We start from the raw sequence: 24,282 nt of genomic DNA on the forward strand, positions 1-24,282 counted from the left end.
ACTTGGCCATGCAAACATTTCAAATCGTTATTTATATTAGATACAGAAAATTGAAAATCGTAATAACCGTAATAAAATCTCACGTTATTTTAGCTTTTTCCATAAAAGATCTTGGCTTAGGATTAATTCGATTAAGACTCGAGGATTACAGTTATAAAATTATCCACAAACCTAAATTTAACACAATAATCATTCAGATGTAGCCTCTAGAACAAAAACTAATTAAACAAGTAAATCTTTAAATTCAATTATAATCAGTTCAGGTACTAACATGGACAATTCAGATGCAGAAACATCTTCGGAAATAGAAAATATAAATTGCAAACTATGTAATACGATGCATAAGTTTAAAGAATATATTATTTGAACGAAATAGAATCCTATCACCCTTCTTCGCTGAGCTTAAAAAATTGCTTAAGGATTTGCTGATTTGCTTTAAAAATTTTAACTAACGAAAACAATACTGTCTTATGAGCGTAATAAAAGCTGCGGAGCCCAATACTACAGGATATTTTAGGAGTGGTAATGAGCCTGACGGAATTGAAAATATCAAGTGTTTTTTTAAATTTCACCTCATAGTAGGTGTTGAAGAGTCGATTGTGAACACACTACCTATACACGTTACGGATCACGGATCAGCTGTTTTAATCTTACGTTTTATACGTTCACAATCGACGCTTCAACGCCTACTACGAGGTGAAATTAAAAAAAAACACCCGATACAACTCACAATACATTTGCAAAGTTAACGGGGAGCTTTGTTTTTTAATTTAAAAACCATGAAACATAGTTATAGCTGTGCCTTTTGTACATTTTGACATAAACGTCATTCGCTTGGTTAGACTAGGAATAAAGTGTAAAGGGACGGTCACGTGATCTGCGCGCAAAACCAATTTGTGTGGTCGAGTCCATTCGACGGAAAATAGGGGAGATTTGTCAGAGAGTTGTTTACATGTTTATGCAGTGCAACTTTATTTATGATTTTGCTTTATACGCATACCAAATTCACTCAAGACTTCAAATCTGTCTTCTCGAGACAACTGAAGATAACTTTACAGTGTTTTCGTAAGTACAAAAAAATAATAGGAAAATTAATTTTATAACCTCACTTTCAATAACAATTGACTTATAAATGAAATGAAATGAAAACTTAACTAACACTACTGGAATTTTGTAGGTTTTTTTAGCAGTTGATTGGAATGGCTTCGCATCAAATTTTTTGCCAGCATGGGAAAATTTTACACGGTCGAGCTCGCGAAATTATCGCCAACGTTATCGCATTTATAAAACACGAATGAGAGTGTGTTCTGTGTTAGAAAAAATCAGGAGTTATAAAATTTAATAAAAAGTTGATTTTACGTGTAATACTTTTATCCACAATTATATTAGTATTATAAAATAATGATGCTAGAGTTCGCCCTCAAATCTGACAAAAATCCCCTATTCATTATTATTGATTATATCACAAACTGCTTAAACGTTTTATTCTACGGTGAAAATTTCCCATTACATGATGCGCCACTGTCGTGGTTCCCAGTGATTCTCATTTTCCCTACACCACTGACGTGTTAAAGGCCGCGCAAGCTAAGCTCCGCCCCAGGTCCTTTACAGTTTAATACGATTCTAAATGAAATGAATGGTTGTCAAAGAAGAAAGAGTTTTTGGGAAAATGTTTATTATCTGCATAAAAGCGCAACGGCAAAAGCATTTTTATTGCATTCGTCATAAAATAGGATCATGTCTATTTTCTCATCGATTGGTTAATTCTAGGCAGAGAAAGTACTACCTATCGTAAATTATTTATTTATTTGCCTTCAAGCAGTAACATTTTTTTGCCTTTAAATTATGTTTAATATTCTAGTGCATTTTGTAGTGTTGAGTTACAAGTCTACAATTTAAAATCTCCCAATCTCACGCTGGACCAAGTTTAGCATTTTCAATTCCGCCGAGCTCATTATTATCACTCGTGAAATACCCTGTATACACAATTTACATGCACGATCTGTGAAGTAGCAGATTGTAATCAAAATAGTGTATTGTAGGCAGACTTCACAACATTCATAATCAAAGGGTAGATCCTGGAAGAAATATCTCACAGTAAAACACAAAACATGCAAGAAGCATGATTCAACACCAACAAAAACAATGAACAAAATCCTGCTCTTTGGATTAAAAAAGAACTGTCAAACAAAGTGTCACTTGAAATACCCTTACATTTAAAAAAAAGTTAAGGGTGGTTGCGCACTTCCGAGAGCAGAAATGCAAAAATCGCCTATGTCCAAGTTACGAATTTTATTCCAGTTGAAGTTTCCATATTGTATTTACGAGTATATACACATAAACGTGGTGTCAGAAGAGAATTCATTAAAATATTTTTTGCGCGATTGTACTCTATTTGCTTGTTTACCACGTCTGTTTCCAAGACGGTAAGCTCTGTTTACTCGTTGCTAACGATAAACTCGACGGTAAGTAATTTTTGGTGTTCTAGAACGGTAAGTAAAGTTTATTCAAAATTAATCGATTATTATAATAATTTTTATGTAGACAGAAGTTGAAGACAAGATGTGGGGGCACTTTCTGGAAACTCATAAAGCTCTTGTAGTCGGCTTTCCTTGGCGCTGCAATGAAATAGCATTAGCAAACTTGCCGCGACATTGGCATTTTCCTTGTCTTCTTGATTAGGTACACATTGAGGTTGTTGGTTTCGAAAATTCTTTATTTATGTAGACAGAAGTTGAAGACAAGATGTTAACACTTTCTGGAAACTCACACGGCTCTTGTAGTCGGCTTTCCTTGCTGCTGCAACGAAATAGCATTAGCAAACTTGCCGCGACATTGGCATTGTCAAAATTTTCATACCCCGCATTTTCCTTGTCTTCTTGATTACATATTGAGATCGCTGGTTTCGAAAATTCTTCATTTATGTAGACGGAAGTTGAAGACAAGATGTTAGCACCTTCTGGAAACTCATACGGCTCTTGTAGTTGGCCTACCTTACCGCTGCAATGAAACAATTTTAGTAACAGACTTGCCGCGACATTGGCATTGTCAAAATTTTCATACCCCGCATTTTCCTTGTCTTCTTGATTACATATTGAGGTCGCTGGTTTAGAAAATTCTTTATTTATGTAGACAGAAGTTGAAGACAAGATGTTAGCACTTTCTGGAAACTCACACGGCTCTTGTGGTCGGCATTCCTTGCTGCTGCAATGAAATAATATTAGCGAACTTGCCGCGACATTAGTATTATCAAAATTTTCATACCACAAATTTTTCTTGTCTTCTTAATTACACGTTGAGGTCGTTAGTTTCAAAAATTCTTTATTTGTGACGCACCCCACATTCAAAGTTTCTTCTACAACATCCACTTCGTTTTTGAAATCACTAATATCACTCATTTTACTGCTTGTTTTTCAACACAACTGGCGATATTTGCGCACAAAAACTGCAATGGCGGTAGTTGTTTGCAGATTGCCTTAGAAACCCGATACAAAAATCGACATTGTGGCAACACGATGTAAAGGGTATAAACACGTATCGCATTGGGCCGGGCCTATTCTAGATGTGAATGTTTTGTAATAAATATTCAATCGCGCAAAAAATCTCAAAAGCATCACGAACGTTAATGACAATGTACGGATCGAAGACAATTGTTTGGAGGAGGAGCGCAGTGACGACTCCAAAATTGTCTGAGATTGTCATTACCGTTCTTTATACTTAATATACTATTTATCTTTCCGAAACATGTCTAAAAGATGCTCACAAATCACCACCCGACTACGTTTTTATTGTTTCGTTAATATTTTCGGTACATTTCATATTTAGATATGTTGAAATACGTGAATCTTGAGTTCCTCTAGCAAACTTACTCTACGTTTGGCAAATACAGGCTCTATCAGAACTGGCGGACCAAAATAATACAGTGAAATCATCATCATCTGGGAATAATAGAAAAAATATGTTTTTCCCTACTAGTAATAAAGTCTAGCGTTTTCGGTTGTCATAGAACACTGAGAAGTTTCGTTTATCTACGTTGGCCCAGTGACAGGTAAATAATTTTTCATTATTAACCAGTGATGAATAATGGAACAACCGTCACCTAGCAACGAAACATTGTCGTCTCATTGGTTAACGTAGACGACTTTCATATCAACTGTCAAGAAATGACAACTCGGACCCGTTGCATCCGACAAAATAATTTGATTAATAATTATTATCAGAAAGGGTTTTAACGTACCTAGTAGTGAAAAAAATAGTATATAAACCACGGTGGAGAAGTCCCTTAGAGCCTTCGCGCCTTACAACCCTCGGCGCGCCTCGGGCTCTAATCTTGGCGCTAATACAGTGAAATCATCATCTTCTGGGAATAATAGGAAAAAAAAATTTTTTAAATCCATCATTAGATTTTAAAATAAGAACGTTTTTAATTGACCAATCACGGGTTGATATAAAATTACCTTAAAAAATTATATTAGTAACTATCGAAACAAATTTGATTGTTGCAAAGTTTATGTCAAATACTGTAACCTCAAAACGTCCGTCATTGCACAAACAATGCGGATACCCAACAATCAATGCATATGCATCATTTGAAATGCATCCATAGTTACAAATAAAGCAGGAAAACTAATTTATAGGTAACTTAACATCAACAACAAGATTGGTCAGTTTAAATTGCTTCTTTCCTATTCACTATTTAAGATAGATTTTTTCCTATTATTCCCAGAAGATGATGAATTCACCGTATTATTTTGGTCCGCCAGTTCTAATAGATCGTGTATACTTTTTTTCAGAGACATCAGAGAGTCGTCGTTATATATTTTATTAATTTTGGCGATAACATCCTTATGAGCAAAATCTGATTTGCGTGAAATTAGTACCTAATTTAGGTTTGATTTTATCATTTAGTACAGCAATTTTTGAGTTAATACACAACAAATTACTTGATCACCATTAATACCAGGGAGTATTAATTAATCATTGGCAGGAAACAAAAGCAAATGCCGTTACCATAGCAATTAAGTACGGGGTCATTATAAATGATTGTCTCATCGTAGTTGGCGTTGAAAATCCACACAAATTTGGGATGTGCCGCTAGTTTCGCGACGATAGACAAACTACTAGACAAATTTCAACTACCGCCAGCAGCGGCGCTACCTATCGGCGATGCTAATCTCACTCATATTATAAAGTTTGCGGCACATGCAAAAAAACCAGCAACGCCAACTGCGATGAGACAATCATTTATAATGAGTAATTACCCTGTATAAGTACAGGGTTATTCTAAATGATTGTAGTCGAAGTAGGCCATGCCCATGTTATTACGTTTTTGCCGCTTTCAGGTGAACTGTCAGTTGTGTTGCTGTCACTGTCATTTTTTAGGTGAAAAGTGCGGTGATGGGGATTTTATTTATTTTTGTTAAATTAACGATTGAATTGAGTTGTTCTACAATCAATTTTAAAAATATTGAGAACGAAAATCCACTTCAAAAAAGATGGTGATCGATGCCCAAGAGATCTAGTTTGCAGATCAATAAAACGGTTTTTTTTTCTAAAGGGTTCTGATTTGGATTATGAACGTTGTGTTAAGTACATACAACTGATCAGTAATTGTGTTGAATACAATAATATTATTTCACAATTTCGCTACAATCGCAGTGTATCAGCAGCGTTCGCTTATGTATCATACATTACGTAATTCATAATTAACCATACTATTTATGGTGTTGCATTTATAAATGATTGATTCGTTTTTCACAGTTTCCAGTATGAAAAAGATGAGCATCATAACGAATATAACTTTGTGGATAGATTTTTTTTGTTTTGTTTTTTGGTGGCTAAAGCAGACAAATAGAAACAAAAAATTTTACAACCGTTTACCAGGTCCACCCACGATTCCTCTTTTTGGAAATGCTTTAGACTTTAAAATCTACTAAAGGTGAGTAAGTACACTAGAAATATTCCTTAGACTGAACAAATTTCTCTTGGATGTGTTAACAAACATGTGTAATTACACTAAAAATTATGGACCAATACTGAAGGCCCAAATTGGACCTTTTCGTAAGTTCTTACTCGTGTCAGATTACAAGTTTTTGGAAAGCATTTTAAGCAGCACTAAATTGGTTAAGAAATCTGATGATTACGTAGAGGAATATGGAGGGAGCACTCTTCAAAAAAGTGGTAACGACCGCGCTTTTCTGTAGACATAATAAAAGGTCTCCAGATGAGCCGAGCGAAACCGAAGTTAACGCAGATATTTCATCTTTCCAGTGGCGTCCTTTGAACTTTATTTCTGGGGACAATTTTTGTAGGAATTGTAGGAAGACGACCGTAAATATTTAGTTTAAAATAAAAACAGATCAGAGTTATACAACTGAAAAAATACAAAGACAATTCACCAACCGGTTCACGTGTAAAAAGCAAATCCTAGTAAAATGACGGAACACCGACGCCTATGAAGCATCTGATGCCCAACGACCCTCGTCACGAAATTTCACGAAGTACTGGCGGTCATTTTAAAAGGCGTCATAAAAGGTCTCCGCACAGGTCTCGCGACGTGCCGCTTCCTTTGCATTGCCAGCATAGGCAGTGCTCCCTCCATATCCCTCTACGGATGATTACAACTTTTTCCATCCATGGTTAGGCAATGGTTTATTAACAAGCGATGGCAATTTCAAAATAATTATTTAAAAATTTCTAGAAACGAAATTCTAGGTCCTAAGTGGAAAAAACACAGACGTATTCTAACTCCCGCTTTCCATTTTCAAATTTTAGAACAGTTTTTGGAAGTTTTTGAATCTTGTGGAAATAAAATTGTTACAATATTTGAAAACGAGGTGGTTAAAGAAAGTGTTGATATTTATCCATTGTTACCTTATGTACGTTGGACATCATTTGTGGTGAGTCTTGTAATATTCTAAGAAATAAGAATATGAATAAGAAAATTAAGAACAATTTTTTTTTTCAGAAGGTATGGGAATTAATATTAACGCTCAGGATAATTGTGATTCAGATTATTTGCGAAGTGTCAAAAATATGTGTAGGATAGTTATCGAAAGGTCAATGTCACCATTGCAAATGTACGATTTTCTATTTCCGTTAACAAAAAATTATTACACGCAAAAAAAGTCGTTGAAAAGTTTACACAGGCAAACCAATGAGGTAATTTACGCCAGGATGAAAGAGTTGGAAAATCAGAAACAGTCAATTATGAATGGTCATGATTCAAAAAAGGAAAAACCCTTCTTAGATTTACTTTTGCAGACTCAAATTGACGGCAAACCACTTACCCACGAGGAAATAAGAGAAGAAGTAGACACTTTTATGTTTGAGGTTCGTTTTACTATTCTGCTTTCTCAATTATGGCAACTTTCTCAATCATAGGGCCACGATACTACAGCTTCTGCAATAAGTTTTACACTCTACTGCTTAGCCAATCATCCTGACGTTCAGGTATATCAATCTTTATATAATATGTATAAAATTTGTGTTTCTACAGGGTGTTTTCGAAGTTGAGGTGTTCCTTTTAATATGTGATAGTATGCGTTGTTCTAAAGAGTTTTAGCCAAAATCACCTTAGTAAAATGTGTACGGCAATGAAGATACAATAAGTTAATTTTTTTGAAATTTTTGAAACCGGTCCTGCTCAAATTTGCGCTGATAGAGGTATTTTCATATTTGGTGGCGGAAACAAAAGACTGAGAAATGTCACAAAAATGTATTGTCAGTGTCAAATTTCTCATAAACGCCGTAAAAAGGAATGTAGGTAAATTTAAATTTTCGCTAAATAGATCGAAAAAATAAATTCTAAGCAACCCAATTTTTGTCAGTGGTTCAAAAGAAAAAGTTATTCTCATATAATCAAACGTATTACAAATTATTTCTCTAGTTCGACGATGAATAACTTTCTTATTGCCAATCTGCTGCATTTCTGTGAAATCACGAACGTCTTTGAGAAATTTGACACTGACAATACAAATTTGTGACATTTCTCAGTCTTTTGTTTCCGCCATCAAATATGAAAATATCTCTATGTTGGAAATTGGAATTGACAAAAAAAAAATCAAATGAGCATGGACGTTAATCAAAACTACTGTCAGAATTGTCATCTAATTAGTCGAAATGGCTTTATTATTAGGAAAATAATGAGCTCACAGATATGTTGCAAATGCATGGGCAATGTTATCACGTTATCAGAATGCATCTGCAGCGTCCAGAGAGTATTGCAAAGGGATTTCCGGAAAGACACCATTCTGGGCCAGGTTAGTTATTAATCTAGTACAGCGGAGAAATGGACAGGACCGGACTTAAAATTTTAGAACACAATAAAAATATACAATCAATTATCTCAATTAATACAAACATTTTACTAAGAAGATTTAGGCTAAAATTCTTAAGAATAATGTGTAGTACCTCGTGTTACAAGGAACGCGTCAACTTCGAGAACACCCTGTATATACCATTCACGATGTTTTGGCATAAGGGGAGGCTAATTTCATTTTTTAACGTTGGATACATGTTTGATTTGTGTCATCTCTGCTATCACTAAAGTGCCTGACATGCGGACCTATCATAATGAACGTAACATGTTGCCGAATTTACCGTAATCACGTATGTTTGTGTTTGTATTAGACCGTATTTGTATTTGTGTTTGTATTAGACTGCAGAACATATTTTCAGTAAATTACAATGAAGTCAAGTTTTTTTTTTGTGTATAAATTGAATCGTAGGTGAGTACAATAGTTATTTACACTACGAGAGAGGGAGGTAAAGCTTTTGTTCACGCGAATTGCATGTTCGGCCACGACGCGCAGCGGAGTGGACGATGCAATTCAAGTGAACAAAAGCGGCCTTACTCTCGAGTGCTCTATTTGATTTTGTTCGATACCAGACGTAACTCCTTAGAAAATAAGTCTGTAACTTTATATTCAAAATTTTAAATAAAATTAAAATAAAATAAATAAATCACATTTTCGGAGAGATCTGTTGCTATGGAAAAAAATAAAATACAAAATAAACAAAGTTTTGCAAAGTCAATAAAGTGATTGTGCACACCACGTTGTGGAAATGGATGACGAAGAATTCTATGTTCCTGATGACGTCCTGGAAGAGGCAAGTGCCGCGAAGTACCAAATGGTGCCTACGAAATCAAAATTACGATACCAGAAAGAATTGGAAATATTTACACAATGGCAGACCGAGATCAAGGGAAAAGACGAAAGCAGCATCAGCGCCGTTATTCAATGTTGAAGAGTACCTACCTATACTGTTTGTATTTCAAAACGTTGATATCTCCAGGTATCCAGGTAAGAGGTTTTTTAATAAGCTATTAGTTGTTTTATATATACAGGTGTCCCAGAACTCGCGGATCAAATTTACAGTGCGTTTTCCTTGGTGATAACTGAAAGCAATAGCGTTTAAAAAAAAGGACAGGGTATAATCGATTTTTTGTAATGAATAATTAAAGTTGACTAATCAGAAGGACGCTGTTAATTTGAATTTCACGTAAATTTAACCAAAGGTTTGAATTGCCTAGCAACATAATTCTAGTAAGAATGGTATGGAATAATTTCAAGTAAATGTTTGGGCAACTGTGAAGATTTTGACAACGTCAAGTTATAACTTGATTCGAAATTGTCAAACTTCGTATTAAAATCATGTATACAGCTGCAGAGTATGCCGAAATGCTCATAATTTATGGAGAGTGCCGGCGCAACGCACGTGAGGATGCAAGGGAATATGCAATACGTTTTCCACGACGTTTGCCATATCCAAATTATAACGTATTTCTACGGTTGGTGTACCGTGCTCGAGACACTGGGTCCTTGGTGCCCACCTGACAAGAAATTGGTGGTCCCCCGGGAGAAGTTAGAACGCCAGAGACTGAAGATGCTGTTCTTCAGTCCTTTGATGACGACGGTAGAAGAAGTATATTTGAAGAACTATGTTTACCGCGAACCTATCAATATTTTAGAAGAACTAAATGACCAAATTCACGAAACACTGGCTACTGTTATTCCTAATGTGCTTAGACTGACAAGGGAAAATTTAATAAAACGAGCTCGCCTATTCCTTCAGATGAAAGGTGGTTATTTTGAACACTTGTTATAAATTATTCTTTTTATTTTGCATGTTTCTTATTTCATTTGTTGCATTCTACATCGTTTAGTTATAAAATTTGATCTTACATTTTTACTAATAATGATGCTAAAATAAATAGGTTAGTTCAATCCAGTTTTGTCTTCTTTCTTTCAGAACTGCCACTATGCTTGATTTGTTGTTCAAAACCTACGTGTAACTCCAGCTTTTTTTGCAATGTCAAGAATGTTCCTAAAAGTCATTTCGACGATGAAGAGTCTCGCTCGTGTAGCTGCGCTAATACGTTGCAGATGCAGAGTGTATACACGGGAGTCAGGATAAATTTCTTGTGATTCCGATTCACTTCACAGGGCCTGCATATTTCACTTTTTACTAAAATTTTTAAGGTAGTAATATGTATTACTCACTTGACGCTACCTTCCATTAACAAAGGTTCAATTCATCATATCCCTCCCGTCAATTTCCCATACCACTCAAGGTTACAATTGCTCTAAAAATTTTCACTCATAACAAACCATATTTCAATCATTGCCGGAAGAAGAAACTTCTTGCGTTCCCTAATTTAGATTCTGTACAATTGTTCACCTGCCTTTGGCGCATTTTTGGTTATTTCAAAAGTAGCTGTCACTTTTGACGTCTGTTTCGACAACTTGACCAGATAAATATTGAAAATAATTTTATTATTCATCGAATTATACGTTGCTTGGCAATTGAGGGAAGGTACTCAATTTTCTCATAAAGGAAAAATTAGATCGAACTCTATTGGTCAATTTGATTAATTCATAACTAGGGCCCGGATTTTAGGCAATTAAAAAGTCGGAAATAGGTGCCTAAAATAGTCCCTTAAACTACTGCAAATAGTCCCTTAAAAACTGAAAATAAGCCATACTAGGTCCTTAAAGTTGTGGTTAATTAAATTAAAAAATGTGTTTTTAAAGTTTTAAGTAGGTACACACAACAAGATATTTACTAATTATTTTTTATTAATTAATATACAATACTACAAGTTTGTTAGTTATTTACATTGTTACGTATTTACATTGCATACAAGATATTGCTCTAAATTTTCTACTTTAAAACATTGTCGGTTATCCGCCAAAATGGACTTATATTTTGAAAAACTTCTTTCTACCTCGCAAGAGGTAATGGGCGCAAATTTGTAATAAATTTCTTCCATTTTGGTGTCATGTTCCGGCACATCTTCACCTCTAAAAATTCTTGCCAATTCTAGAAGAAATTTGTATCCAGGATTTTTTTCAGTAACATCTTCAAGTTTTTTTAATGCTACTGCTGCTACAGGGCCTGGAGATTTTTTTAGGGAGGTAAATACGTTTTCAACAATTTTGATTGAATCGGTTAAAGGTAACCCATTTTTTTCCAATTGAGTAATACTTTCGCAGATTATTTTAAAATTACTGCGAACATAAATTAATTGGTTTTTTATTCCGGGTTTCTTCATTATAGACTGTGCTTTTTGAATAGCAACAGCAGAACTTCCATCAAAGGACATGACAACCTGTGAGTAGTTAAAAACAGTTTAACAATCAATTAATTTGCTTATCTTTTATATACTTACTTCTTTAATGGAATCAAAGTGTTCGCTGTAAAACATAGCAGCCTGAAGCCATGTTCCCCATCGTGTTAAAATTGGCTGTGGAGGCAGTGGCATTTCTTTTAGTTTTTCTTTGTACATTTCAACTCTCAAAGGTGCCTTAACGAAAATTTTTTTCACGTTCGAAATTAAATTATCCACATCTTCATATTGATAGCGAATTTTTTCAGCCACTAGATTTAAAGCATGCGCTAAGCATGTGACATGCACAATTTTTGGATAAAACACCTTAAGGTGTCTACCAGATTTTATCATATATGGTGCTCCATCCGTTACAAACAAAAGAAACTTTTCAGCAACAACTCTGGTACTCCACAAGATTTCTACGCATAGAAATTTTAAATCAAAATAAATTTAAAAAAGTGAAAAACCCTTACCTAAAGATTGATTTACGAATCTAGCTATTGTCTCATGATTTGTTCTTTCTAATTGTTTAGACGCCAAAAGATAAGATTTTCCAGGTTCATCTTCTGAAAGTTTCCCAACCAGACAATTCGCCACATATCGCCCAAGTGCATCTGTTGTTTCGTCAACTGAAACCCATATGTTAAAAGGATCCAGCTCATTCCGAATGCGGTCAATAGTCTAAAAGTGAAAATAATTTTAAATTAAATATTAAAAGATAGTATGTTCATACATCTTTGTAGCATTTTGGTAAATAATTTTTCCGTAAAGTAGACTCATCCGGAATTTTTCTACCACAATATTTTGTCAGAAAATTCTGAAACGCAGGATTTTGTAGTTTGTGCCATGGTATATTGGCAGCTAAAAAGACGTTACAAAGTTCCATATTGAATGTACTATTTGCCGATTCCTCCAAGTTCTGTGTCAGCAACGTTTGCCGAAGCGGTGTCATAATGTTCTCTTTATGGATGGCCGTTTGCTCATGCTGTTGCAAGTGACATTTTTTTTCGCATATAAACTACAAAAAATAAAATTTTCAAATAAGTAAAAAATATAAAATGACATATTTTTAATTATGCTTAACTTACCAGTTTACCACAAGCTTTACAAAACATTTCTCGGGTTGATTTTATTTCATATAAATCTTTCTTGCTTGTCCACTGTAATATTTTTTCGCGTAAACTAATTTTTTGTTTCGGCATTATGTTCACTTTAAACAGGTTCACAAGAAACACGACCACTGCACGGAGATAAAGTAAACGAGAAATGACAAATTTGTAATGCTTATATTTACGTCTCCCACCAAATTTCAGAGGAGATGGTTAATTTTATATTTCTTAAATTTTTAGAAAATGACACCCTTAAGGTTTCTCTTATTGTTTCACTTCGGGATTTTAATTTTCGTTTTTATGGCAAGGACCATTTTATAAACGTTAAAGCTTCTAACAATACCTAAGTATCAGAAAACATTAGACCGCGTATACCTGCACCCCTTCGAACAGAGGCAAACAGATAAACTCTGTAATTTATGCCAGTCCAGTCTAATGGTTTGTGGTACTTAGGTATTGTCGGAGTATTTACCGCTGACATCATGGTCCCAACCGTAAAAGCGAAAAAGTAATTCCTGTATTGTACTGCACTTTGTACCTTTCAGTAATTACATCTCCTTAAATTTTAAAATCATAAAGCATTGTAAATTTTATTGAGGTACCACTTTTACATTTTCAATACCGTAAACTTCCCAGAATTCGAAAATTGGGAAAAAACCGCAAAAATGAAATTGATTTTTGGTCATTTTAGGCATGTTCAGGCAGTTAAAAGGTAAAATAGGTATTTAAAGGGCATTTTAGGCCGAATAGGCAGAATCAAATATGGCTCTAATTACTCTAATTAAGCCAGAAATCATTTATAGACAAGTTTCATACATGTGCCTTAAAAAATAAAAATAGTCCATTTTGCCTAAAATCCGGGCCCTATTAATTAATATACAATACTACAAGTTTGTTAGTTATTTACATTGTTACGTATTTACATTGCATACAAGATATTGCTCTAAATTTTCTACTTTAAAACATTGTCGGTTATCCACCAAAATGGACTTATATTTTGAAAAACTTCTTTCTACCTCGCAAGAGGTAATGGGCGCAAATTTGTAATAAATTTCTTCCATTTTGGTGTCATGTTCCGGCACATCTTCACCTCTAAAAATTCTTGCCAATTCTAGAAGAAATTTGTATCCAGGATTTTTTTCAGTAACATCTTCAAGTTTTTTTAATGCTACTGCTGCTACAGGGCCTGGAGATTTTTTTAGGGAGGTAAATACGTTTTCAACAATTTTGATTGAATCGGTTAAAGGTAACCCATTTTTTTCCAATTGAGTAATACTTTCGCAGATTATTTTAAAATTACTGCGAACATAAATTAATTGGTTTTTTATTCCGGGTTTCTTCATTATAGACTGTGCTTTTTGAATAGCAACAGCAGAACTTCCATCAAAGGACATGACAACCTGTGAGTAGTTAAAAACAGTTTAACAATCAATTAATTTGCTTATCTTTTATATACTTACTTCTTTAATGGAATCAAAGTGTTCGCTGTAAAACATAGCAGCCTGAAGCCATGTTCCCCATCGTGTTAAAATTGGCTGTGGAGGCAGTGGTATTTCTTTTAGTTTTTCTTTGTACATTTCAACTCTCAAAGGTGCCTTAACGAAAATTTTTTTCACGTTCGAAATTAAATTATCCACATCTTCATATTGATAGCGAATTTTTTCAGCCACTAGATTTAAAGCATGCGCTAAGCATGTGACATGCACAATTTTTGGATAAAACACCTTAAGGTGTCTACCAGATTTTATCATATATGGTGCTCCATCCGTTACAAACAAAAGAAACTTTTCAGCAACAACTCTGGTACTCCACAAGATTTCTACGCATAGAAATTTTAAATCAAAATAAATTTAAAAAAGTGAAAAACCCTTACCTAAAGATTGATTTACGAATCTAGCTATTGTCTCATGATTTGTTCTTTCTAATTGTTTAGACGCCAAAAGATAAGATTTTCCAGGTTCATCTTCTGAAAGTTTCCCAACCAGACAATTCGCCACATATCGCCCAAGTGCATCTGTTGTTTCGTCAACTGAAACCCATATGTTAAAAGGATCCAGCTCATTCCGAATGCGGTCAATAGTCTAAAAGTGAAAATAATTTTAAATTAAATATTAAAAGATAGTATGTTCATACATCTTTGTAGCATTTTGGTAAATAATTTTTCCGTAAAGTAGACTCATCCGGAATTTTTCTACCACAATATTTTGTCAGAAAATTCTGAAACGCAGGATTTTATAGTTTGTGCCATGGTATATTGGCAGCTAAAAAGACGTTACAAAGTTCCATATTGAATGTACTATTTGCCGATTCCTCCAAGTTCTGTGTCAGCAACGTTTGCCGAAGCGGTGTCATAATGTTCTCTTTATGGATGGCCGTTTGCTCATGCTGTTGCAAGTGACATTTTTTTTCGCATATAAACTACAAAAAATAAAATTTTCAAATAAGTAAAAAATATAAAATGACATATTTTTAATTATGCTTAACTTACCAGTTTACCACAAGCTTTACAAAACATTTCTCGGGTTGATTTTATTTCATATAAATCTTTCTTGCTTGTCCACTGTAATATTTTTTCGCGTAAACTAATTTTTTGTTTCGGCATTATGTTCACTTTAAACAGGTTCACAAGAAACACGACCACTGCACGGAGATAAAGTAAACGAGAAATGACAAATTTGTAATGCTTATATTTACGTCTCCCACCAAATTTCAGAGGAGATGGTTAATTTTATATTTCTTAAATTTTTAGAAAATGACACCCTTAAGGTTTCTCTTATTGTTTCACTTCGGGATTTTAATTTTCGTTTTTATGGCAAGGACCATTTTATAAACGTTAAAGCTTCTAACAATACCTAAGTATCAGAAAACATTAGACCGCGTATACCTGCACCCCTTCGAACAGAGGCAAACAGATAAACTCTGTAATTTATGCCAGTCCAGTCTAATGGTTTGTGGTACTTAGGTATTGTCGGAGTATTTACCGCTGACATCATGGTCCCAACCGTAAAAGCGAAAAAGTAATTCCTGTATTGTACTGCACTTTGTACATTTCAGTAATTACATCTCCTTAAATTTTAAAATCATAAAGCATTGTAAATTTTATTGAGGTACCACTTTTACATTTTCAATACCGTAAACTTCCCAGAATTCGAAAATTGGGAAAAAACCGCAAAAATGAAATTGATTTTTGGTCATTTTAGGCATGTTCAGGCAGTTAAAAGGTAAAATAGGTATTTAAAGGGCATTTTAGGCCGAATAGGCAGAATCAAATATGGCTCTAATTACTCTAATTAAGCCAGAAATCATTTATAGACAAGTTTCATACATGTGCCTTAAAAAATAAAAATAGTCCATTTTGCCTAAAATCCGGGCCCTATTCATAACTAAAAAACTGTTGCACCCTGAATATTTTTCTAAACGTTTTTTACCTTCATTACCATCAAGGAATATACAGTTTCAATTTGATCCGCGAGTTCTGGGACACCCTGTATATAATCAATACCCCTTTTACCCTTTGGTGTGGGGGTTCATTATTAATTTTACTTGTTATAAGTTATCTTAAATTATTTAACTGTGGACAAATCCGGACCAGCTTCTTTTGTATTAGTTGTTTTAATATAATAAATTGTACAGATTCAACAGTCTCACCTCCTTTTTGAAAACATATATTCGGTGGCCGTCGTGATGAATTATGTAAAGTGATGAATTGTTATACAGTGAGTTTTTTTAAGACTGGCCATAGGGTTTTACAAGCTACATTTATCAACCCCCTGTTAACTTTTGTCCTCATGAAAATATTAATTTTTATTAAAGTAAAGAAATTTGTTATAACATAAATAATGAATCTATCGTTATAAAATGTAAAATATTAATGTTCACACTATTTTTTGCAAATAACATTTTATTTGTAAATTGTCTATTACAACCATTTAGGTATTGCAAAATGCAGTAAATGACTAGATAATACTATTGTTTAATCTAAAAACAGCGCTAGGTTTTGTAATTTTCACAAAAATAAAAGTTAACAGGGGGTTGAAAAATTAGCATGTAAAACCCTCTGGCCAGTCTTAAGAAAACGCAATGTATACGTTATTCACGTTGAATTGAACATTTCAAGGTCAAATAATTTTGCAAATAGTGACATGCAGGTAAATACCGTTCACGTTGGATTGAGCATTGCTAAATTCGCATTATGTTTGTTAGCTGCATATCACTATTTACAAAACATAATTACAGAGCCAAAAAATAAAATTATTTGACCTTGAAATGTTCAACTCCACGTGAATAACGTTTAGTTATTATTGGTATGTAATTATTTTCAATATACCGGGTGGGGCATCGTATACGCGCACGCGAGAAATCGCGACTTCTAATTAAATAACATTGTCGAAATTTTTCACACTTATCTGGCTATTGGTAAGGTACATTTCATAATTTTTTGATCATTTTTAACTTACAAACAAAGCCAAAAAAAAAATGTAAATTTCAACCAAAAAGTCAAATTCTGATTTTTATACTGACCTACCCAGATTCACTTCCTATAATTATTTACGAAATCAGCGGATAAAAACAACAATTAGATTTTGAATTAAACGCAATTTTACATTTCAACTTTCAAAATCATTTTTATTTATGATCTACTACAGCGTGATCAACAATGACTGAGTCTGTTGGCAATGAAACAATTGAAAATACTGGTGATTTTTGTCTAGTAATTAGTACTGACCACGCACTGACCGAATTTTTTAACTTGAGATGACATTAAAAACATTCTTGGTTATGCAGGTTATGTTTATAATATTACAAAAATGAATCTTCGTTGGTAAATTTTAAATTTGCCAAATTTCATTGTTACCAACAGACTCAGTCATTCTTGATCACCCCGTACTTGTGCTGTCGTAAATTTAGGTGACAATGGAAACTGTCATTTTATGGCAAAGCTGTAAGTAAGACGGTCAAAACGGCCTGCTACTGGTGAATGGCCCTTTTGTTGGCAATTATAGCATTTGGGCCATAAATCACGTGTCTGGTTTGCGTTTAAATAAAAAAGCGAATTATTTAGTTAAACAAGTCAAAATTTGTAATTGTGCCACCAGGGTTTGATGCGCTAGCAGATACAGATTCATTTAGTGTAAAAACTTTATAGGTAAATTAACAGTTAATTTCAGAAAACTAATAAAACTGTTACGGCCTTATTTATTAACAAAAAAAATTTTTTAAATTCTCAAATATACCTTATCAATAATTAGTTAGGTATATAAAATTTCGAAAATTTTATTTAATTAGAAGTCGCGATTTCTCGCGTGCGCGTATACGATGCCCCACCCGGTACAAATTCTTTTTCATAAAATCGAATTTCAATTATGCGTGAGCGAAAGTGCGTGAGCGAAAGTACGTGAGCGAAAGAGAATGAGCGAAAGTGGAACCTTCACCCACTGGTAACCATGGATACAGACCCACTTTCTAGGGAGGTATCGAACAAAATAAATATGTAGCACGTATAGTGAAGGAAGAAACAACGACCCAATTGAAATGGCACAGGGGTTTTGTAAGACCTATTATAACTTCGCGATAGAGTTGTGAATTTATGGCTTGAGTCTATTTTGAAATGTACTCCTGAAATTTGCCAATATTTTTGTAGATATTGTGAAAAACTTATTTCGGAAGATTGGGCAAAATTAATGTGAAATCTTTCATTTGAAAACGTTCTTCCTTTAATAATTTCATTAGGAGAATCTGAGTTGGAATTTGATTGGGATGTTGATGCAGGTAATGATGATTCAGAATTTTCTAATGAAATTATGGAAGTTGAATAGTTTTGTTCTTTTTTGTCATAGACGATGGGTGTGTAAATATTTTGCAGAAAGATTCGAATAAAGTAAGGCTTAATAAGTAGGTACAAGATTTTATACAATCTAGTTCTAGGAATGTTTTGGTTAAATGAAAAATTCATTGAGAAGTTACTAACTGGTTGGTTAAGACACTGTATAGGTGGGTTATCTAAGTAGTGCATAAATTAACAGGAGCCACTTCGTCTTTCGGTCCTCGTTTCACTCGCGTTTTAAAATGGCCCACGCGTGCCAAAAAAGGCCCAATTTACACACAAACTCGTCAAATAAACTACTAATCATTGGCAAGTCCACTTAATTGTTTATTAAAATATAGTAATAATTGAATTCTGGTGGTGAAAATTTTATAAGTTCCAGTAAAAGTGTGGTATTAAACACGCATTTTATGTCTATTACCCACTCACCTTATTTTACATGCTCGTTATGTAATATTCTGTTATAAACAAGAATGCAAAAAATATTCTTTCTGCTACGATAATAACAAATTAAGGTCGTATTAAAGTCCACATCCTTAGAGTAAAAAACTAAGCAATAAAAAACTATGAGATACGATAGACTTGAGAATTAGATGACGTATTACAACAATTTGCACATTATAGTGGGTGCTGCAAAATTCGCGGAACAACTGAATGGGGCAGTGTCAATTTACGTTAGAAAATGATGAGAAAAACAATAAATAAATTATACAATATCTTTTAGATTTGGAGATATGGGGGTTCAAAAGGTGCAGCTTTGAAGTCATTTATTTTAAATATTAAAAAAGATGTTTACTATTTGTTTTTTTATTAGCCAGTGGTATAGCAATTCAGAATGATTGTGAGCAGGTTTGTTATTATTTACTTCATTATTTCCAGCATTTCGGAGAAGTGATTTTATGTCGGTTTTACCTCAAGGGCCACAGGTAAATTGCGCACAGCGGTCAGGGATTAAGCAGGTATATTCCAAAGTGACCTTTTACGCCAGTAAATTGCGCACAAATCCTCTTGGGATGGTTCGACAGGGTTGAGGATTTAAATTCAGGTAGGTATATGTATATAAAGAAATATTTAGGCCTGTCATCACATTTAATCACCTGCACGTCAAGTATCGTAAATCACTCAAGGGGATTGCCTTCCACTAATCTAATGAGGAACATTTTAAAGTCAGGCTTAAATATTTCTGCATGCAAAACACCAGGAATTAAAGATTATTAAAGAATAATACATCTCATTTATTTTTGCAAAACATTAAGTGGTTACAATTGTTTACAATTTACAATTTGAAGTAGCGAACTGCTAGGTAAATTATACCCTGCTACCGATTTTACATATGTTAACAAACTAATTGATTTGTCTTGGAATAAATCTATTTGTTCCTCAAGGAAGCTTTTCTTTTTCTGCATTGTAGAAGACACCTGTTAGTTCTTCCGATTTGCGGAATTTATTTTTATGTATGTGTTTGTTTGAAAGCTGATCAAGATTTCAACAAACTGAAAAATATTAGGATGTGCTGTGGAAAAGTTGGAGTTAAAATGTGAATGAAACGATTCGCACGCATTTGTTGTGCAAGCCGTGCATGGAAACATTTTTGCCCATATTCCGGGACGGAATTTAGAATTCTCATCGATATAAGTATCAACTAAGTAATCGCAAAATGTTGTAACAGCAAAATTTTTAGGCTTCTAGACATAAGCTCGAAACAAAACACTTCACCGACGTCTTCTGGTGCTACGTACGGTAAACCAAACAGATATTTCAACCATTTTGCTATTGGTGAAACTGAATTTTTGTATTCACCAGATAAACCTAACTCAAGTATTTTACGATACCAAGCTTGCTTTAAGTGAAACAAACACCCTTCAATTTCACATTCCGGAAAGACTGTTCTTATAGCCAAATGTATGGCTTTCTCAAAATCTGCAACAACTTTTTTTGGTTTTAAAACAAAATCGAATTTTAAACACTCATTAATCAAAAGGGACAAAAATGTTGTGTATGTTGCTGTCTTTTTCGATGGTAACAAAGCAAATACTAAAGGAACATACTGCCCATTTTTGTAACCGTGTACAGTAAATAACTGGTAAAAATATTTTGGACAATAATCAAATGTTCCATCAACATAAATTGTATCTACAGAACATAAAAACTTTAAGTTCGCAAAACACGAAAAGATCACAATTTCATTATTGCGATCATTGAGAATCAAAAATTCTTCCTCGTGAATCGTTTTCACGGTCATGGAATCCAACGCTTCTTGAACATCCTTCAAATTTTTTGGTAATGGTGGAAGCTTTGCTCGACGGGCGTTATAAATATTTTTCCGAATATATTCCATATCTGTTAAAGTCAAATGTTGTAAAACATTGGAATCATCAGTAAGAAAAAAAGGCAAAAGCGATTAGTATGTTCATATTACCTAGTAATTAAATGAAAATGAAGGAACTTTTTAGTAAACAAACTTTTTATCTTTTATTTCCCTATGAATGAGTTTGGTTGGTCTAACAGATATATTCTCTTCAGCCTTCCTTTTAACACTGTTGTTCATCTTTTGCCGATATATATCAGATGGATCATGATTATGATTGAGGTTGCTCTCAATGATGTCATTCCGGCTCGTTATATAGAAGTTTGCTTTGCAATTTTTGTTACTACAACGCCAATACGTTTTTCCCGACAAGAGTGTTCTACCTTTTCTAAACTTTGCACCGTCTATAACCATTAGGCTTTTACCCCGTTCACTCAACATTGTTTCCATGTTATAAATTAAAACAGCCACTTCTCACTTGCACTGGAATCTATTAACTGGCTATTCTCAAATTTAAGGTAATTAGTGGATTCGAGGGGTGCTACCTGTACTTGTACTCTGGAGGGGGTCGATAATCCCTCCGCCCCAAGTACCTGATACCTATACTTTTCTCGATTTTTGACCGCTCTGCGCAATTTACCGTTGCCGACCTCAAGTATCATATGGCAACATGGCTCCTTCTTATTTCCATGAATACAAATAAAATTAAATACATATTTGCATTTGTATTATTATTGGGATAAATAGAATATTTTAAAAGTTGCCACATTTAGTGTAATAAAAACTCCATATTTTCTACAAAAAAGAGGATAGATTTTTAAACATTTTTACCTGATATTTTATTACTGCATAATAACGTACTGCTAAGCTGAATTTTGGAGTACCCTGTATATCCAATACTGTTTAAAACGATAACCGCTTGTTCTCTAAAGAGATGAAACGTAATTAGCATAAATGCTGGCTGCTTTTTGTATGTTTACATTTGTGTAATGATATTAAATATTTTAGCAAAAAGCATTTCAAGAACAACAAATCATATTTCAAGATAAGAAAACTCTTAACTCAACTTATGCAGATTTACAAAATATGAAGTATTTAGAAAAAGTCATTAAAGAAAGTTTGAGACTTTATCCATCAGTACCAATTTATGGAAGAGACACGGATGAAGAAGTCAAATTTGGTACAAGTTTTATTTTGAAATTCTTCTCTTTTAAATTAATTATAAAAATTCAGATGACAACACATATTTGCCTAAAGGAGATACATTATTGATATTTGCCTTTGGCATACACCGAGACCCAAAATGTTTTGAAGACCCTGAAAAATTCAACCCAGAAAGATTTGAAAATGCAGATGGTAAATTTCCTTATGCTTATATACCATTCAGCGCTGGACAAAGGAATTGCATCGGTAAATTTTATTTTTGTATATTATTTCATTTCAATCTTTAAATAAATATATGAGTAAATGTGGCCGCCTTTTGCTAAATAATGAAGGAAAGACAAAATTTATGATGGTAAACGAACTAATAATGTCTACAAATTGTTTTATTGTAAAATCTGTTTTAAGAAAAATTTTCGGTATGCTGTATTCTTTAATTATTATAAAATAACAAGGATATTTATATTACATATGATTACAGGTCAAAAGTTTGCTATGTTGGAAATGAAAAGTACCATTTCGAAAATTCTGAGTAAATATCAATTACAACCTGCTTTTCCACACTACCAAATGGAACTTGTTGCAGAAACTATTTTAAAATCGGCTAATGGAATTAAAATAAGTTTGAAATTTAGATAAAGTGTTTTAAGAATATTTTCTGAATATTACTATGTAGTTGTGACTTACCTGTGGGAATTGTTATTTCGTTTTATTTAATAAACTTGTAACTTGAAAATGTTCCACAGTGGTTATTTTATTTTGTTCTTCATTCTTTATGGGGGATAATTTTGTAAGTAGGGAAATGTGTGTATGGTGTATCGGTTGTTCATTTAAATTTCTCCACAAAGTTGGCGTTGAAGAGTCGATTGTGAACGCATCACTCGTCAGTCTACAGAGTAAAAGTATAAACAACGCAAAAAATGAGGTCAGATTTAAACGGCATATCCATGATCCGTATAATTATTGCTCTCGAGTTTGGCTAGTTTTTGGAGTTTTGTTGAAAAGCTTTCGAGAATCTTATTACTTGGATGAAGCTCGCAAGACACTTGTTTAATTTTTTATTTTCGGAATATTGTGATCTGTGATCTGAGCCGCCGTACAAGGCTCGTGACCTCATATTTAGCAATATCCTAAGGATCAGGTTGTCATCACGACAGCTACTTTTTCTGATATTTATTAACGAAATATTCGTTGACATACACATTGTGTGTGAACATTTTTGTTAATATCTAATTGTAAATGAGTATTATTAGTAGGCATAGAATTTTTTTTTAAATTATATCAAGTATGCCCTCAACTGATATTAAAACCGACGTGGATGTTAAGGCGGCCGTACACCAAAGCAACAATTGGTAACATGCAGCATGCGACAGACCACTCTACATACATGTATACATGTATACATGTATACATGTAAGTGTATTGCGGGGGTAGGCCATAAAGAACGTATGGTGGTGAAGGAATCTTTAATATCCTGTCAAGACTTTAGCAAATTCATCTAATTTGTATCATATTAACAGCTAAATTTTTGTGATCAGCAAAGCGGTTTTAATTTGCAAGGTGTCAAAATTAATTTTTTATTATACCTGAATCATAATCTCTATTTTTGACAGTAAAATGCGTGCAAAATCGGCCCTTTAAAGCACTAAAGCTTTAAAGTCGCTTAGGTAACAACAAATTCACCTACATTTTGAACAATGATTAATACACATTTATACGCAATTTATAATAAATATACATAGCAACCAAACAATAACAATTGACCATTTCTAAAGAGCGATCAAATTAATTTGTAATCGAGTTATTCATGAATCCGAAATCGTATGTCGTTACTTGAACTCCACGCTCCAATAAACACAGCTTGAATCTCGATATAGTAATCGCAAAAGACATACGGATTCAAATCCATGGATGGCTTGATTACAAATTCATTTGATCGGTCGATATACACGATTAATTACACAGATTACTTCGGAAAAGGTATTTCAATTTACTATTTTGACAAACTTCATTTTTGTGAAATTTGTAAAAAAATTGTCTAAAATTTGTAAATTTCACCTTTTTTACGATTTCCTAAAAAATTTAATACAAAACACGTCAGTAAAATCTCTTACTTGACTCGGAGATTTAAAATACTCGGCACAAAGTGCCTCGTATTTCAATTTAGCTCCTCTTCAGTAATGTGAGATTTTCCTTACTTTTATGTAAATAACTATTAAAATACAGTGTAAAGGAAGTATGGACAATATTAGTAAGGATGACTCGT

At 33.6% G+C, this 24,282-nt stretch overlaps 2 protein-coding genes, 1 long non-coding RNA gene and 1 pseudogene across 3 annotated transcripts in view; 3 read left to right on the forward strand and 1 right to left on the reverse strand.

Annotated features, from left to right (window-relative positions):
• Positions 1-873: 873 nt before the first annotated feature.
• LOC138131999 (uncharacterized) lies at positions 874-1,358 on the forward strand. Its single transcript, XR_011159959.1, has 2 exons — positions 874-1,065; positions 1,178-1,358. It is a non-coding gene; the product is annotated as an uncharacterized lncRNA (long non-coding RNA).
• A 4,288-nt stretch (positions 1,359-5,646) lies between these two features.
• LOC138131904 (cytochrome P450 4d2-like) overlaps positions 5,647-24,282 on the forward strand; it is a 100,072-nt gene continuing 81,436 nt past the window's right edge. Inside the window, exon 1 of the mRNA XM_069049172.1 lies at positions 5,647-5,938. The gene's annotated coding sequence lies outside the window, so the exon portion shown is untranslated. The remainder of the gene's footprint in view (positions 5,939-24,282) is intronic.
• On the forward strand, positions 5,959-22,655 carry LOC138130440 (cytochrome P450 4V2-like; annotated as a pseudogene).
• LOC138131903 (uncharacterized) lies at positions 10,894-13,603 on the reverse strand. Its single transcript, XM_069049171.1, has 4 exons — positions 12,348-13,603; positions 12,088-12,295; positions 11,675-12,033; positions 10,894-11,614 (listed from the first exon to the last, which is right to left on the reverse strand). Exons 1-4 carry the CDS (start codon positions 12,564-12,566, stop codon positions 11,126-11,128), a joined length of 1,275 nt encoding a protein of 424 aa, XP_068905272.1. The 5' UTR covers positions 12,567-13,603; the 3' UTR covers positions 10,894-11,125.

The sequence above is a fragment of the Tenebrio molitor genome, chromosome 5 (genome assembly GCF_963966145.1).
Source record: "Tenebrio molitor chromosome 5, icTenMoli1.1, whole genome shotgun sequence".
Taxonomy (NCBI): Eukaryota; Metazoa; Arthropoda; class Insecta; order Coleoptera; family Tenebrionidae; genus Tenebrio; species Tenebrio molitor.

What these genes read in the sequence shown, in the direction of transcription:
- LOC138131903 (XM_069049171.1), bottom strand. Translation starts at nt 12,566, where the DNA reads ATGACACCGCTTCGGCAAACGTTGCTGACACAGAACTTGGAGGAATCG. An exon ending in ATTCGTAAATCAATCTTTAG is followed by an intron (nt 12,034 to 12,087) that starts GTAAGGGTTTTT and finishes TTCTATGCGTAG; the next exon opens with AAATCTTGTGGAGTACCAGA. An exon ending in ACTTTGATTCCATTAAAGAA is followed by an intron (nt 11,615 to 11,674) that starts GTAAGTATATAA and finishes AACTACTCACAG; the next exon opens with GTTGTCATGTCCTTTGATGG.